At 41.6% G+C, this 17,159-nt stretch overlaps 1 protein-coding gene across 1 annotated transcript in view; it reads right to left on the bottom strand.

Annotated features, from left to right (window-relative positions):
* Positions 1–17,159, bottom strand: part of cep192 (centrosomal protein 192) — a 45,114-nt gene that overhangs the window by 13,401 nt on the left and 14,554 nt on the right. Inside the window, exons 12-30 of the mRNA XM_024268056.2 lie at positions 15,842–15,946; positions 14,885–15,155; positions 14,656–14,805; positions 14,517–14,581; positions 12,444–12,665; positions 12,237–12,363; positions 12,078–12,148; positions 11,733–12,002; positions 9,574–10,225; positions 8,330–8,447; positions 8,105–8,252; positions 6,929–7,559; positions 5,655–5,825; positions 5,400–5,548; positions 3,885–4,115; positions 3,616–3,741; positions 3,282–3,416; positions 3,122–3,185; positions 2,897–3,036 (exon numbers count right to left, since the gene is read on the bottom strand). Of these exons, the coding sequence (XP_024123824.1) occupies positions 2,897–3,036; positions 3,122–3,185; positions 3,282–3,416; positions 3,616–3,741; positions 3,885–4,115; positions 5,400–5,548; positions 5,655–5,825; positions 6,929–7,559; positions 8,105–8,252; positions 8,330–8,447; positions 9,574–10,225; positions 11,733–12,002; positions 12,078–12,148; positions 12,237–12,363; positions 12,444–12,665; positions 14,517–14,581; positions 14,656–14,805; positions 14,885–15,155; positions 15,842–15,946 (3,846 nt within the window). The remainder of the gene's footprint in view (positions 1–2,896; positions 3,037–3,121; positions 3,186–3,281; positions 3,417–3,615; positions 3,742–3,884; positions 4,116–5,399; positions 5,549–5,654; positions 5,826–6,928; positions 7,560–8,104; positions 8,253–8,329; positions 8,448–9,573; positions 10,226–11,732; positions 12,003–12,077; positions 12,149–12,236; positions 12,364–12,443; positions 12,666–14,516; positions 14,582–14,655; positions 14,806–14,884; positions 15,156–15,841; positions 15,947–17,159) is intronic.

Genomic DNA, 17,159 nt, shown 5'->3' on the forward strand with positions numbered 1-17,159 from the left:
CTAATTCGAAGCTCTATACAAAAGATTTTGGTTAATATTTTAACAAAACCCTCAAACTCATCTCAACTCCACAGCCACAATCGAGTCCTCGCCCCCCTGTAACGAACATGCGCAGTCTGTCCTCCTCTCCTCTTTCAGCCCCGCGTGACACGTGACGCGCGGCAATAGACAGACTGTCTCCTTTTTTCTGTTTTCATGGAGGTTCTCCTCTAAATCAGGTGTTTAAACTCCTGATTTTAAAGCGTGTCTTCTCTCCCTCACACTCTGTGGATCTGTCGGTAACAAACAGCTGCGGAAGAATAATCCAGTCGGACCGAACCATTTTCAATGTAGAGGAGGGGTGGTCCGGTGACGATGTTTCCAAAACAAAATATATAAACATCGTTACCTTGACATTAAAAATAAAAGTATTTACGATTATATATTGGTTATTGGTTTACTGAAATAATGTTTTCTGTTGTGTCCTTTTGTCATCATTCGGGGCCTCCGTCCCCCTCGCTCTCAGTCTGGGCTCCTAGAATCAGCCGCTCCGTAAGAAGAAGAAGCAGCACGGCTCTTCCGGGGGTTTCTCCCGTGTTCATTTAACACGAAAGTTTATCGCAATAGACTAATTTCACTATCGAAAAAAAGTAATATCGCAATAACGATAATTATCGTTTTATCGCCCAGCCCTACAATCAATAAATGGAAAGGCAGAGTTCCAGTTCTTCTGTGGAGCCTGCATTCATTCACTCCATTTAAACATTTGATGTTGTCAGGATAACAGTTCTCTGGTTATTCCCCACAGATTTCACAGTAAGCAGGTAGAAATCTGAAAGATCAGATCAGTGTTTATCTGATTCCTGTTCAAGACACTTAGATCAGAATGGCAGTATACTGTTAATACAGAATACACAGACTCAACTTTTTTTACATTTTCAGATTTGATGAAAAGCTGACCTCAGCTAAAAGTTTGAAAAACGCTGATCTAAAGGAAGATCTGTGTCTGTATGTCTTACAGTATGAAGAGGAGTTCTGGACCCCACGTGAATCCCTGTAGTCAGTCGGCCATTTTGCGCAGTAAGTGCTACTGCTGAAACTTTCAGGCAATCTGAGTATTCATCTCACACTAATTCACATGACATTAAGCTTTATTTTAAAAAAATAAAAAGGTTAAATATTACCAACCCAATAAAGTTCCCGGTGTGCTTTGTAAAGGTGTCTCCACTGAAAAAAACACCCCAGATCTTTGCTATCCAGTCATATAACCATAAATTTGAGCTACACGGGGGACTCTAAAGTTTATAAAAGCCTGGAGGGTGATTAATGGACTCAATCTGGGTTTGTAGCAGACATTCAACTGTGGATCTTCAATTAAAATATTGCTGCATCTGGAAGGGTCAGTGTTATATTCCAGGCAACGTAACATTAGCATGGCTAGCAGCAGGGTCGGAGTGTTTGTTGGCATTAGCTTGGCTAACGCGTCGGATTGTCATTTTTATTTTTTTCTTATCTGGAGACGGATAATAGTTGAAAATAGATGGAATAGAGTCCAGACTCAATGGCTTATCACTCCTTCTTCGGCGGCCGTGGTGCAGTGGTAGGGCGGTGGTAGGGCGGTGGACTCCTGATCAGAAGTGAGCGGGTTCGACTCCGCCTTGCCCGCCCATGTGTCGAAGTGTCCTTGGGCAAGACACTGAACCCCGAATTGCCTCTGGTGGGAGGTTGGCGCCAGTGTTCGGCAGCGGAGCCACCACCAGTGTGTGAATGTGTGTGTGAATGGGTGAATGGGTCTGTGACTGTGAAGCGCTTTGGGCCCTCGAAGGAGGGTAGAAAGCGCTATACAAGTATACGCCGTTTACCTACAAAATAACTCAACATTTCAGGATCCACATTTTGATTGCTACGTTAGCGCTTGCTAACTTAAACACTACGTTGTAGGTTTTACACTAGCGTCAATCTGAAACCAAGGTTATAGCATTTAAAAAACTAAGTAAGCTTTGTTTACGGTAACATTCGTGATATGAAGTAATCGCCGCACAAACAGAATCTGCCCGCTGGTGGATCCATCTTTCAGTCTCGTTTTGCTCCTGCCTCTTTTAATGCCACTGATCCACTTAGTTCGCCTCTCCGGATCTTTAGGAATGGGATCAAATGACGTACAGTGTTCCCCCGCTTATTCCCATTTCTAACTCAAGGTGCTTGTATGAAATGTTTGTGTTTGAAGGAGGTGCTGTGCTGCTGAGGTGATCTCCACATAGCAGAGCGCAGCTGAAGGGGGAAGGAGGGGCGTTCCTCTCTCCATCAGCAAACTCAGAAACAGCCGAAAAAACCCTGATATGTTGAAGCAGATAATCAGGGAGAATAACCATCATCCTCAGCAAGTGTTTACTGGTTGATTTAGCGCACAGAGCGACACTCTTCATCTGCGTAAAAAGTACACTGATGCTGCTGCACAGTCTTTTGTTCTGAATATTAATTAAAAACTCTTTATGTTGAGCAATACCTCCATTTTCCTTAATGAATGTTTTACAGTGTTTTTGATGAATATGGATGGACCATAATAGATGTTATTCGGCCGCGGGGGTATTCGGTCCTTAACCCCCGCAAAAAATAAAAAATTGCTGCCAAAATGGTGGCGCCTTGAGGGGGACGGCCCTGTGTGACACCATCTCCCTGAGCGCTAAGTTCTCTTGTCCCAGCCAGAGCAGCCATGTTGGCTGGTTGCAGGTAAAGAGGAAAACAGTCCAAAACAGAGCAGCTTGCTGCTGACTGTCTTAAGCTTAATGTTCATAATGAAAACGTTTACGGTCCATTTAAATAAACTGTTCTTGGATAATTTGGATAATTTTGCTTTTGAGCAGATTAATCCCAAATATCTTTGCTCAAGAAACTGAGAAAAACCAGCACATCTCACCTGTAGATCTTTTGGAGCATGTACTCTTGCAGTTCCAGATCTGGCCTTTAGGGTGACGCTTCTGATGACATGACTGGGTCCAGGAGAGTCCACCTCGATGTCCACACGAGCAGCATACTCCTGCGCCGGCCCAAGATCCGCTTACGAGTCAGAGAAAACGCAAGTTCTGTTTGAAATGAAAGCATCTTGATGGAATCCAGCAGGATTTGTGTTGAGGACGATTACCTGAAGACGACGTGTATTTCTGAGGTGAGTTAAAATGAACCCAAACCATGAAACTGTCGTGATTCTGAAACAAAAGAGGAATCATAAGTCAGCCTTTTTACTGAAGAGAGGAACATACTTTGATCCACTTCCATCCCGGAGTGGGTTTGAAGCCCCTAACCTCTCTGTAGCTGGCATGCATCACATGGTTCATCACTGAGGGGGCGGGCAGCGGGCTGGCGGGTCCAGGGGCCGGCTCGGACGCCGTGGTCAAAGGGTGTTTGGAGAAGCTGAAGCATCGCCATGCTGTGGCATTCTGATAATTGTAGAATAAAAGAGTTTACTGTGCAGAGACAGCTGATAATAGAATCTATCTGACCTCTAAAACACCAAAACCTAAGAACCTAAGACTGACTGACCGGGTCAAAGACGATGACAGAACATCAGTCCAATGTTTAACCACAGTCGGTGCCTCAAACTCACAGCACTGCTGAGGTAAAAAGAACTTCACTCACTGCGCTTATAACCAGGCGGATGGGTACTGTGGCCCGAGTTCTATTGAGCAACCGCAGAGGGAGAGACTTGGCGCTGCCTCCTGGAAGGTCTCCAAAGTCCAAACCACCAGTTTCACTCGTTTCAACCTGAGGATTCAGAGGAGTCTGAAAACTTCCCGCTCCACCTGCAGCTGAATCCCCACCGACTCTCTCCATTACGAAGCTTCATGCTCTCTGAGACTCCAATGTCTTACATTTTCTGTCAGATCATCGTAACCATAGAAACCCACCTCGATCATGGGGTTCTGTGCTTCGGCCAGGAGCACCACACTCTGAGCAAAGATGTTTGCTCGGGCGGCCAGCTCCATGTCAGCAGACACGGGCCAGGAGCAAACCCTCAGCACACTCTGGTAGACACCAGCTCGCGGTGGGACGAACAGAACCTTCTGCTCCTCGGTAGTCTTGGGGGCAATGATAGTCTTGTTCTTCACCATCATACACTGGTACGGCAGGCTGTCCACCTGCAGATGTTTGAGAGAACGAAGGATTGTTGTGATGCAGAACCACAGCTGACCAACATCTGCACACAGATAGACACATGTTGAAGTGAAATAAATCTATCATGTCTCAATCCAATGGTAGTTGATTCTATTTACTTGTCTCAGACAAATCGAACTGGTTGGATCTTAGGAATAGAACTAGATTAATCGATTAAGTTAATGACTCCAGTCCTAATAACTAATACTCACTCTTTGACATTCAGTAAACTTGTGACCGTTTACATCAGGAGTGTCAAACTCAATCATACAGGGGCCCATAATCCAAAACACACCTTAGGTTGTGGGCTGAACCTAAGGTGTGAAATATTATTCCAGAATAAATCAACTTAAACCTTAAATAACTTTCAATATTTTACTCTCCATAAAAATATTTTTGGTCAAAATTATGGACATTAGAAATGAGCACAAGATAACATCGGGCCATTAATAACAATAAAATAAAATGATCTGGAGGGCCGGATCGGCCCCCGGGCCTCGATACGTGATCTACTACACAATCAACGTGAATCAGCTGATTCTGATGTGGGGAAAAACATCTTTGCATCAATGTGCAGCACATCACTAACGTAAAGTGTTAAATAATAGCGCAAACCACTTCTTTATATCAGAATCATTGACATGAATAAAAATTGACAAAACAAGGCCGTTGTCTCGGGTTCCAACAAAACGAAGTTAAGTCAGTCGCCATTTTTTGTGCAGTACATGTCACCCAATTTTCCCCTTTTACGACCAGACGACGTTAGCTAGCAGTGATTGCTCCAAGAATCTGTCCATCAAATGCTTCAAAAGTTTGAGGTGGGGCCATAGACAGTTTATAACAACTGGACATGGCAAGAATAGAGGTCCTCCATAGGAAATGCATTACCTGCAGCCCTCATAAAATCAGGCCAGAGCCTTTGTCGTCACTTCCTGATACGTCTACCACCATATTGCAACCCTTCGACAACGATTAGTCCAGGTCAGTCTGAGTCACGTTTTTAGAGGAACTGCTGTCACCAATCATGAGTGAACTTAGAAGTACACATCCAGAAGGGAGTTCATGTTTTCAACATGGTGGGGGGGGGAGGTGATCAGTCCATTTCTCTCTATATACTGTCAATGGTCAGAATCTGATTTAATTTGATTGCATCAACATTCAAATAGTTAATGGCGTGTAGTGCTGGAACGTTGAAGGGTTAAGGAGCTAAATAAAAAGCTCAATCTCCAAATCAATGCAGAAGTCTTTCAAGACCTCCTCTTCCTAACCTTCTCTCCATCGATGGCCAGGCTCACCACAGTGATGGACACCTGCTGCCATCTCTCTGAGGGGTTGAAGAGGCTGAGGGAAGTTTGAGCGGCGATGCCTACACAGCAGGCGTGAGGGAAGCGAAGCTCCTCTGGAACCACCACTTGACCTGAGGATGACAGTGAGAAGAGTGAAAAAGTTCCCCTAACAAACACGACTCAGTTCATGGCTTTCAGAGCAAAATTTTGCTCCAGTGGTGAACAACAAAGATCTACCTCTCAGCTCCTCGAGACTGCTCGCTACAGGAGGCTCTCTCCTGAACTGACTGCACGGTTTTCCCATCATTCCCATTTCCTGCTGGCATTGAGGGACAGCAGAACCAGCGGTAACATGTACAGTAGATGAAGGAGGACCGCCTCGCATCATGACATCACTGCTTTGAATGCCTAAAAAGGAGGGAAAAATACATTTAACTAAAAAAAGTTGTAAAGTTGTAAAATTGCTTAAAAATCCCTAATAAATGAAAATTTTGCAAACATATTTAATGTGTTGCTTAAATATGAGTGAAGCTCAAATTAGCCAAAAAGCTAGCTTGTTGTTTGAATACTAGCTAAACTCCAAAATAGCCTAAAATTCCTCAGTAAACTAAATTAGTGAAAACTGTTGGTATGTTACTAAAATAGAAGCTAAACCTCAAATTAGCCAATAAAAACCTCTGTAGATAACAAATTAGCCAAAAATGTTAGCATGTTGCAAATATATTAGCTAAACTCAAAATTTGAGGATGCCAAATAAGCCAGAAAAAACTAGCGGATTGCCTAATTACTATAGCTCAACTCAAAAATTGTCTAAAATTCCTCCGTAAACTAAATTAGTCAAATGATAGCCTGTTGCTAAAATAGAAGCTAAACTCTAAATTAGCTTTAAAAACCCCAGTAGATAACAAATTAGCAAAAAAAGCATTAGCATGTTGCTAAAATTGAAGATGATCTCTAAATTAGTGTTAAAAAAATGGAGAAAGTAGATAAATTAGCCAAAAATGTTGGCATGTTGCTAATATATTAGTTAAACTCATTTTTTTTTTATTTCTATTAAAGATCAAAAACATAGCTCAAGATATTTAAAAGCTTGTTGCTAATCTACTTAAAGGTTCTCTTAAAATTTCCTTTGGGGCATAGTTTGGTCATTATTTCAAAAACTATAAAGTTTCTGAATACCAAAAACACAAGCATTAATGTCCTTATGTGCTGAAAAATGTACGTAAAGGAGCAGAAGAATCACTATACAATGAAACTTTTTTGTTAAATGTCCAACAGCTAGTTTGACACTTTAATCCAATCCTCCCATAACTGCTGATTTACAACTGATTCTAAACTCAATGGCTTCAGTTTCTGGCTCATCAGAAACTGCTAAAAAACTTCATCCTTTTGTGTAAAACTACAAGTACTTCAGAGTATCTAGCTTTTTTGGGGGGAATATTCTATTGCGTTACCTCAAAAAAACAGCTTTTTTTTTTTTTTTTTAAGAGAAGTTACAATCAGAATTCTACCTGTAGACGGAACGCTGTACAGAGGGTTTCCTGTTGGGCCCACAGGAAAAGCTCCAGCTCTTAAGAAGTGCTGAGGCAGCTGGGAGCTGAAGAGCGAGTGTCCAGAGAGAAGAGACTGAAGATCTGCTTTGTGGGAAAGCTCAGCCATCCCAGGAAACTGGGGCTTGAAGCTGGGAATGGGCACATAATGCAGGCCTTCTGCAGAGTGGGAATGAGGTAAACCCAGTCCATCGGCACACGCCGATGCCGGCCACTGCTGGAAGTTCAGAGCAGCTCCGGAGCTGCTGCTCTGCTGGATGTTCAGGTTGCTGCAGTAGCCCGAGTCCACCTTAGTGAGCTGCCCAGCGTTGACGTCAGGAAGGTGCTGGTGGTTCCTGCAGCCTGTGGAGCCGTCAGCACCACGGCGGTGGTTGCACTCGCTCTGACTGCGGGTGCAGCTCAGAGCGGAGCCTGAACGGGGGGGCTCGGCACCTCTGTACTGCTGTGCAGGGAGGGGGTCCAGACTTTTGGAATGCTGCGGCTGAATGTTGTTGAGGCCAGGGGGGTTCAGGTCAGGCTGTGCTTCAGGCTCCACAGGAGGAGTGGGGCTGGACCTGATGATGGTGGTACTCAGCACCATGGTGGAGTTATTCTGTGGAACAAGAGCCAGCACTAAGATTATCACAGGACTTTCAATAGGAAGAGAGCATATCCTAACCTAACATTTTCAGTTGATATAAGTGTGTTTTATTTTTGTTTGTTTTCTGTTTTCTTATCAGTGCATTTAATTGTTTCTGTAATGAGTTTGAAATAATTGTGTTTTGTCCTGTATTTTTCAATCTATGCTTGAAATAAACCAAACAAAGGTATTAAAGTTTTTTGATGAGAAGATCTTCTAATGGTAAAGAAAACTTGTATTTAACCACTTTTGACATGACACTAAATTAAGAGGTCTTGCGTTTTTTATCGATCCTCCATCATGCACACATAGATGACTGAATGAAATGATGATCACATCTATTGTCAGAACAGTTCAATAGTACATTTAAACCACATGTTTTTCTTATACTGTGTTGTTGTGACTTTAGACAACAAATTCTGGAGAGTGGAAACGCTCGCCAGAATTAACTGGTCTGTCCACTCCTTACCGGACTGTACCGCTCAGTGGAAAGAAGGCTAAAGAGTCGGGCTTCGTACCTTCTTCTTCTCTGGAGAAGGTATCACTGTGCTGTCGTTCACAGAGACGTATGTGAGCCTGCTGAGGCTGGGACTGGAGAAGACAGACTGAGGAGAGAGCTCAGCACGCCTGTCTGCAGGACCTCGTTTGGCTGAAGGAGAAGCCAAGCTGAGAAAAGGAAATGTTAAACCAAGAGCTGAACAAACATCTACTTCTGGAAATGCAGTCTGGATGCAGGACCTCACCTGTCAGCACTGGGAATGGAGGTCTGACTGGGGGAGGAGTGGGTGAGAGGAGAGGTGGATGGTCTGAAGTTACACTGAGATTCCTCCATGTCCTGCTCAGACAAGCCTTTGGCCGGGTCTTAACAAAGAAATGTCAGATGTTAACAGAGAGAGCTACGACACATTAGGCCTGCCACGACTAGTCGACTAATCACCGACTAATCGACTATTAAGATAGTCGACGACTAATTTAATAGTCGATTAGTCATTATTTTATATTATATAGTGTCAGTGTAGTAAAGTTGAAAGTTATAATGGTATTATGCTAGCTTTTTACACTGTTTTGGCATTTATTAAGGTTTTTTTTAGGCTATTTTAGAGTTTAGCTAATATTTCAGCTACATGCTAGCTGTTTTGACTATTTTAGGCTTTTTGGTTTTTATGACTTTTTTGGAGTTAAGCTTATATTTTAGCTAGATGCTAACTATTTTGGCTAATTTAGACTTTTTTGTTTTTTAGGCTATTTTGGTGTGTAGCTAATATTTCAGCTACATGCTAGCTATTTTGGTTAATTTAGACTTTTTCAGTTTTTTAGGGAAATTTGGCATTTCACTAATATTTTAGCTAGCTATCAGATTCAGCGTTTTCAGCTATTAGCTTCAGCCATTTCAGTTATCAATTTCAGCATCTTCAGCGGGCACATTTAGCTTATAGCATTCACAGCTAATATTTCAGTTGCATTCTAGCTGTTGTGTCCGATTTAGCCTTTTTTGTTTATTAGGCTATTCTGGTGTTTAGCTAATGTTTTTGCTACATAATAGCTATTTTGGCTAATTCTGACTTTTTCTCTTTTATTATGCCATTCTTGAGTTTAGCTAATATTTCAGCAGCATTCTAGCCGTTTTGTATAATTTAGGTTTTTCAGTTTAGGCTAATTTGGCATTTAACTAATATTTAGCTGGCTATCAGCTTCAGCGATTACAACTATCAACTTCAGCATTTTTAGCTATTAGCATTAGCATCTTCAGAGGTCAAATTCAGCTTACAGCATTCACAGTAGCATTATCCCAGGTAATGCTATATATCTAGTTTTTAGTTAGTTTAAAGCTAACAATAGTTAAGATGTGTGCTTTACATCCAGTTAGCGCATGACCCGATTAGTCGACTAATTAGAAAAAAATAATCAGTGATTAGTCGACTATTAAAATAATTGTTTGTGGCACCATTGCGTCACATGATCAGTCAGGATGCTGCGCGTTACTCACCAGCTGGAGGCTTTCGTGCCGGTGAGGTTCCATGTTCCTCTGCAGAGGTTTGTGGGGGGGCAGTAGAAGCACTGGTGGCTGCTGGTTTCTCCTCTGGAGAGACACTGGAACTACTGGAAGTCTGCTGGGTCGAGCGAGGAGAACTTTTGGGAAAAGAAAGGCCCAGCTCTCCTTTCCTCCAGTTTGGGGAGGTTTCAGGCAAACTTGTGTCCCTCTGATCTGGAGCTCCTGAAAACGTCCTTTTGTTTTCAACATTTTCCATTAGAGTTGGGCCTGCAGAGCCACAAGTCCGTAAGTCTCCAGGGTAACTCTGCTTGGATGGGGAGTGTCTGAGAGAAACCGGGGGTCCAATGCTTCTTTTAGGGTTTGCTGGTTCAGTATAGACTGAAGAGGGGCTGTAGGTGGCTTCTATCCTCTTCTTCCTGTCTGCAGGTTTTGTGTCTGAAGGCCCCTGATGGTTCTTCTGGGAGCTGCTCAGACACTCAGCCCAAACACTCAAGTCTAAAGTGGTCTGTGCATCAGAGGAGTCACTGCTGGCAGAAACATTTGCCTTCTTCAAATATTTCTCTATGTCAAATCCAGTCATGTCTCCAACACAGATGCTGCCCTGCAGAGTCTCCAGGAAGGTTCTGTGATCCGCCTCAGACAGGATCTAAGAGGAAGGCAGAGAATATGATCAGCCTGAGGACTGTTCCATGTTGGCATTCTCTCTTTTTAATGACATCATTTTCATCAATTCAATCAAATTCTGAGTTAATCTAACATTTTAGGAACGTGTTAGTTTAGCTAAAATGGCATCTGAGGTTTTTTAATGCTAATACTCATTTAAGTTGGTATTTTGGCAACGTGTTGTGTTTTTTGGTTAATTTTTCATCTCATGAGGTTTTTGGACTTTTTTTGTCATTTTTTTTATTTTTAAAGAAATTATTTTAATTCTTTGTGCACTTTCTGCTATTTCTGCAACTTTAAGTCATTTAGCAATTCTAGCATTATGCAAATAGCTTTAGCATTTTCAGCAAATCCATCATCAATTACAGTAAATTTCTTCAGCATCTTCTGCGAAAAAGTTTCAGCATATTCAGTGAACCACATTTGACTCATCTGACTGTTTTGTTTTGCTTAATACAACAATGGTCCAAAAAATACTTTCATTTTTTCTATTAAAATGTTTTATTTTTGGCATGAAATGTGAAGGGAAAAGTTTCAACCACACTTTTTTTAAGGCTCAGATATCAAAATTCAAGACATTTTTAAGGTATTAATTCCAAATTTGTAAATTCAATGCTTTTAAGACTTTTCAAGACCCCGCAGGAACCCTGAGGAGCTTCAAGCTGCAGACTCCTGCTTTAAGGGGTTCTACAGCAAATCCTCCCCTTCCATCTCATCCATTACCATTTCTATTATTACCTCAGAATCTTTTCTGTCTCTTTTGCATCTAAACCAAAAACATGACTGTGGCGGGGTTCTTCTTGTAGTGAGCCAGGAAGTACTCAGAAATAAGATGAGCCAGGTCTTGAATAGGTAATGGGATTTTATTGTTCCCCAATAAGAAACAGAGTTCACAAACACTGTTTGGGAGAGCCTGTTGCCACCACTGCAACCATGATTGCTCTGCCATCAAACTGAAAAGTTCTCCCCTTATAAAGGCTTAGCCCCTCCCACAGGCCAATTAACCAAACATTTCTTTAACAGAAAATTCAGCCTTATACCTGGAAAAAATGACCTAAAATGAAGAAATAATTAATCATGGCTTTAACAGAAACAAGTATGAATATCAAAAGCATTGTGACAGAGAAAAAGAGAGAAAAAAAAAAAACTTACAATTCTGACATGTGACATCACTTCCTGTTTCCTATATGTATGATGATGTGTACAATGCTCTGGTTGGAATGTTTGTGGTGGGAAGCCTGGATGGTAAGTAACATTCTATTTAAAACTAAGTGTGCACCCTTTGAGTTAAATAAAATGTGGCTGTGGTGAAAGTGAATGATTAATGTGCCTGGATGTATGTATGTGTCTGGTGTAACTATAAACTAAATGACTGAGAAATGATAGGATAGAAGGAGGAAAAAAAAACCAATTCAAGTCTTCAGGCACTGTCCTGCAACCTGTGACGCTGCTTCGTCACAATGACAAACAATCCTACTGAAGAGTCTCACCTGCTGAGCTGCAGAGCGGTCGTCTGAGCTGCTGCCAGCGGACGGCGCCAGACACTTGGTCCTGTTCCTCTTGGTCAGATCCAGGATCATCGCGGCCAGCTGGGATGGGTCAGTGCTTACGGATGCATTAGCAATAGCTGAGGCAATGGTGCTGATGCTGAGCGTTAGCGGACTGCTCTCACTTCCAGGGGAGGCGTAGCTTTGGTTGCCTGGGCTTGGTTCAGCACCCGATCCCCGCCCGTCTTCAGGTAATGCAGGTAAGACCTCCTGCTACATGAAGAAACAGCTAAGTGAACTTTTTTTGGTACAAACCTTTGATTTTCTGAGGAGAGAACAGAGATGTACCTCAGCAGGTTCTGCAGCATCTTGCAGTGAGATCCTTTCTTTGTGGGCATTGAGGGTGTTGTCCAGCTCATCTTCATCATGTGTAATCAGATAAATCACAGGGTGATTCATTTAAACAGAATTTCAGAAGCATTTTCATTGGCTTCCATCTAAACCGACCTGGGTTGAGAGTTCTGTCTGCAGTGTCACTGTGAGGCGAGCCGTCTGCAGACCGCAGCTCTGATGTGGAGATCAGTGCAAATGGTTCCCTCTTCTCTGGAGAGGTAATGATGTACCCAAAAGACGGCTGGAAGAACAGATGACATTTAGCAACACCGGACACGTCCACCCCCCCATGTGGGCTACAAGAGCAGGATTAGGTTTTACCCGTTTCACATCATCCACATCAGCACTGCCCAGACAGCCCATAGCTTCAGAGCGCTGCCCGAAAAACTGCCCCAAAGACAGCCGAAGGTAGCTTTCATCTGTCTGCTGGAAGTCCGAGGAGACCTGAGACGCCCTCATGTGGATGTGGCTGGTGGGGGGAATCCTCCAGGAGGAGTCCCCTTGAAAAGAGCTGTTGCTGCTGACAGGTGCAATCTGCTCCTCCTGGGAAACGAGACGTGTTCAAACAGGGACCATCCAAATTCAGAATGTCTTCTTTACGATCATCAGGCAGAAAGTTCACTTAATCAGCACAATGAAAAAAAACAAAAGAACATTTGATCATGTAACTCGAATTAGTGGTGCCACATATGATTATTTGAATAGTCGACTAATCACAGATTATTTTCTTCGATTAGTCGACTAATCGGGTCATGCGCAAACTGGATATAAAGCACATATCTTAACTATTGTTAGCTTTAGACTAACTAGAAACTAGGTATATAGCATTGCCTGAGATAATGCTAGTGTGAATGTTGTAAGCTCAATTTGACCACTGAAGATGCTAGTAGTGATAGCTGAAAATGTTGAAATTGGTAGCTAAAAACGCTGAAGTTGATAGCTGAAATCACTGAAGCCAAGAGCTGAAAACGCTGAAGTTGATAGCCAGCTAAAATATTAGTTTAATACCAAATTAGCCGGAAAAAAATGAAAAAAGACGAAGTTAGCCAAAACAGCTAGGATGCAGCTGAAATATTAGCTCCAAAATAACATAAAAAACAAAAAAACTAAATTAGCCTAAATGGCTAGCATGTAGGTAAAATATTAGCTAAACTCCAAATTAGCCTAATAAAAAAAGAGCCTAAATTGGTCTAAATAGCTAGCATGTAGCTGAAATATTAGCTAAACTTTAAAATAGCCAAAAAATACCTTGTACATGCACATGTACTACAGATAGTAATAATTATTTGAAATATTTATATGTTCCTACAGTTAGTCTCAATACTACCATTAATAGCAAAAACAAAGAAAGTTTCAGCATTCTTTTCTCTCAGTTTTTGTAGATTTGGTCTCCAGAAGTGTAAATGTAATCAGAAACTACATGTTTTTACATTTTTGTTCATGTTCAAAGTTCAAAGCTGTGTGAGTGTATATTTATGCTTTGAAGTACTTTAGATATGCTTTCTCAAATACATGTTTTAAAGCTTTTCAAAAAGCAAAAAATTTAGGCTGTTAACTTTTCTTGTTTTCTTTTTTTTTTTTTTACTAATCTGAAAAATGATCCGAACACTGAACCCTAAAACTGTGACACGATCCGAAAAGTGAGTTTTGTGATTCACCCCTAATGTAAACACTGGGTGGTTCATTAATGCACTGGCTTTTATGTCACGCATAACCATGTGTGCTCTGGAAGATGCTTAGGAGCGCAGAGGACTGTGTCTGAGCAGAGGAGCCAGCTCCGCACGAGCAAGCTGCCAGAGAACCGTGAGCAGAGGAGCGGCTTTGGGACGGTTTGTGTGCCGCTCCACGCTCCGAGCAGTCCTGTGAAACCGTGCAAACAATCGCAATCATTTTGTTGTTGGTTGCATGTATTAATCTAACCCTTCCTCTGGTTACGTGCAGCCAAGAAAAAAACTTCTGCAATGGCTGCACATATTTAGAGAATTGATGAATATAAAAAATAAAACGTGCTCAGAAGATCATCTCGTTCCATGTAAACTGCAGCCACAACAGAACTGCGCTGCAACTTCTTCTGGTATTTTAGATAGTTCTGCACACGTCAAGATGATTTATTCCGATCAAACGTGGGACGGATGTAAATGTCCACGATGATTGGCTAAAGTTTTTCAGAGTCACGTATACAGTTCATTCTAATCCAATCATTGATCTGATTAAAAACCTTTAGCACATGTACACACAGCTACTGTTCTCTTGCATGTTAAAGTACATTTGTGTAGTTTCTGATGTTTTCCTGCTCAAGAACCAGAGTTGAGAGGCGTGTCCTGAACATGACATCAAAATCGTTCAAATAACTGATGCTGGAAGCCTTAAACATACCAAAGCCTTCATCCATACCTGCATAAACTGATGCTCTTTCTCAAACTCTTCTTCATCCTTCCCAATCTTCTCCAGAGCATCACCTACACCACAACAAAGACAAGTGTCCCCATTTCCTTTGACAGTACACTCATGGATGCAGTCATTCAGTCCTTACTGGCAGGTAGGAAGTCTTCAGACTGAAACAGCTCTGAGTTCTCCAACTTCTTCCCATCAACTTCTTCCTTAAAACAGGAGTAATAGGCCAGATCTGTGACCCACTGGCCATCTTCATTCTTGTAAACGATGTCATGAGTGACATTGGCTCCTAAAGAGAGTCAACAAGATTAGCAGACAGACCCAAAGTGTAATGCTGCGAAAGAAACCGTCTGCTGAATCCGACAGACCCTGCTGAAACTCCAGCTCCAGGTCGTCGGGGCAATGACTCCAACATTCATCCGACTCGTCTTGTTCCTCCAAGAAACTCTGAGAGAAATATTTGGGCTCCAGGGAGGTGGAGGGTGGAGCACCATCGTCCTCACTTGCACCATCAGAGGCTGTAGCAGCAGTTTCCACAGGGACACCACATGGGCCCCCCCTCAAGCCTAATGAGGCCCTGGCACCATCAGGCTCATCAACACCGTCCTCTTCAAAGTCTCCGAGATCACGGGTCAGAACCTGAGTTCAACATCAAAAGGCCCATCAGCACAGATGAGAGGTAATGTTGCTTCTTAAAAGAAAGGACTCAAATTAGGAAGCTAACTTGTATAATTATGACTAAATATATTTTTATGAATATTAAGTTTTTTCAGGTTTAAGTTAATTTATTCTGGAATAATATTCCTGCCTTTTTATTATTCATAATTATGTTAAAAAGTTACGGTTTTAAAGTACTAAAAACGGTCATTCTGTTAACTTTTTGGACTATTTTGGCATTTACAAAGATTTTTACGCTATTTTGTTTAGCTAATATTTCAGCTACATGCTAGCCGTTTTGGCTAATTTAAGCTTTATTACAGTTTGTTTAGGATATTTTTAAATTTAGTTATTTTTTCCAGCTAAATGCTAGCTGTTTTTTGCTAACCTTAGTTTTTTTCAAGCTTTAGGCATTTAGCCAATATTTTTACTGGCCATCAGCTTCAGAATATTTAGCTATCAATTTCAGCATCTTCAGCTATCAGCACTAGTACCTTCAGCGGCCAAATTCAGCTTACAGCATTCACACTAGCATTATTGCAGGTAATGCTATATATCTAGTTCATAATTATGTTAAACCACCTAATTTTAAACCTGGCACAAGAGAGCTCTTCTTCTTTTACAGATGTTTGAGGAGCCAGCACCACTGCAGATCCAGGTGAACTCACCAGCGCCTCCTGTCGGTGTGTCATGCTCACACTGACGGACCGTCTCTCTGAGCCCCCAGATGAACTTGCCTCACCAGTTCCCACAGGACCTACACGGTCACCCATCTGCAGAACACACAAGCAGCCAGAACTGTAAAGGACCCCATTATACCGTAGAACCACAGTGGATCAGATCGAGCAGTGGTTTGACAAAAACACGCTTCATTCTTCTGCAGAGTGTACCGAGAGGACCTGCTGCAGACAACAACACGGCCCCAAGATGGTTCCAGAGCATTCTTGGCCAGAACAACAGTGCAGTAATATCACATTTGGTGACGTCTGTTTTTAACGGCACAGAGAGGTAAGTAAAGAAAGGAGAACGAAGCCGCTGTGAGTTTGAGGGTCAGAAAAATAGTTTAAAATGGGATATATGCTGGATTTGACTTGTTTCACTGGCATTAAATAATTTGTTTTAATGTGAATTTGAAAGCAAAGAGCGAGGGAGGAAGATGGAGAAAGAAAGTAAAAGATTCAAACTTTAAAGAATGAAATCATTAAATTGTTGCTGACGATAGCTGTATGGAAGTATTGGGGTATTTGGGGAGGAATCACGTGGAACAGAGAACCTACACCAGTTTCCTGCTCAAATACAATACAACCCATAATACTCTGCATAAACACTGTAAGACTACAGTGGGTTTGTGACTAAAGGTTATAAAACATTTGGAGTTGAAGCAATGCAGAAAGCTCCACGCATCTAGAACAATGTTTCCAATCAGTGTGTTGGAGTTCATTAGTGGGAAATGAAATTCAATTAAAGACATTTACCGTCTCCAGGATATCGGATGAAGCACAGTAAACACAAACGGTCTGTTCTAATAGTTTGCAGATCTTCTAGATGAAATCAGGTAAACGGCTTAGTTCTCTTTCAGGGTTTGTGCTGAAGAACAAAGAAGTTCTTAACAGCCAAAGATCCAAGTGTTTGGTCCAAGTCTTCTTCATAACTCAAACAGCTGCTTTCCAATGATGTCTGATAGAAGGACGAAGTCTATCTCTAACCTTTAGGCACTTTGGAAAAACATGTTTAATTAGAAGCAATAACAGTTTTTAGTTTTAAAGAAATCATTTTTATTAGAACTACATTATTAATTTAGACAAAAGAAAATCTAATAAAACTACAGTCTGTTCATTTTTTTTCTCTAGTTGAGAAATAAAACTTAAATGAACTTAAAAACATGAATATGAATGAATGAAGTGGTTTATTATACAAGTGTCCAATATAATGCAAAGATTGATCAAGCATGCTATGACTACAGAATTGATCAAAATTAATGGTTGC

This window comes from Oryzias melastigma, linkage group LG16 (genome assembly GCF_002922805.2).
Source record: "Oryzias melastigma strain HK-1 linkage group LG16, ASM292280v2, whole genome shotgun sequence".
Taxonomy (NCBI): Eukaryota; Metazoa; Chordata; class Actinopteri; order Beloniformes; family Adrianichthyidae; genus Oryzias; species Oryzias melastigma.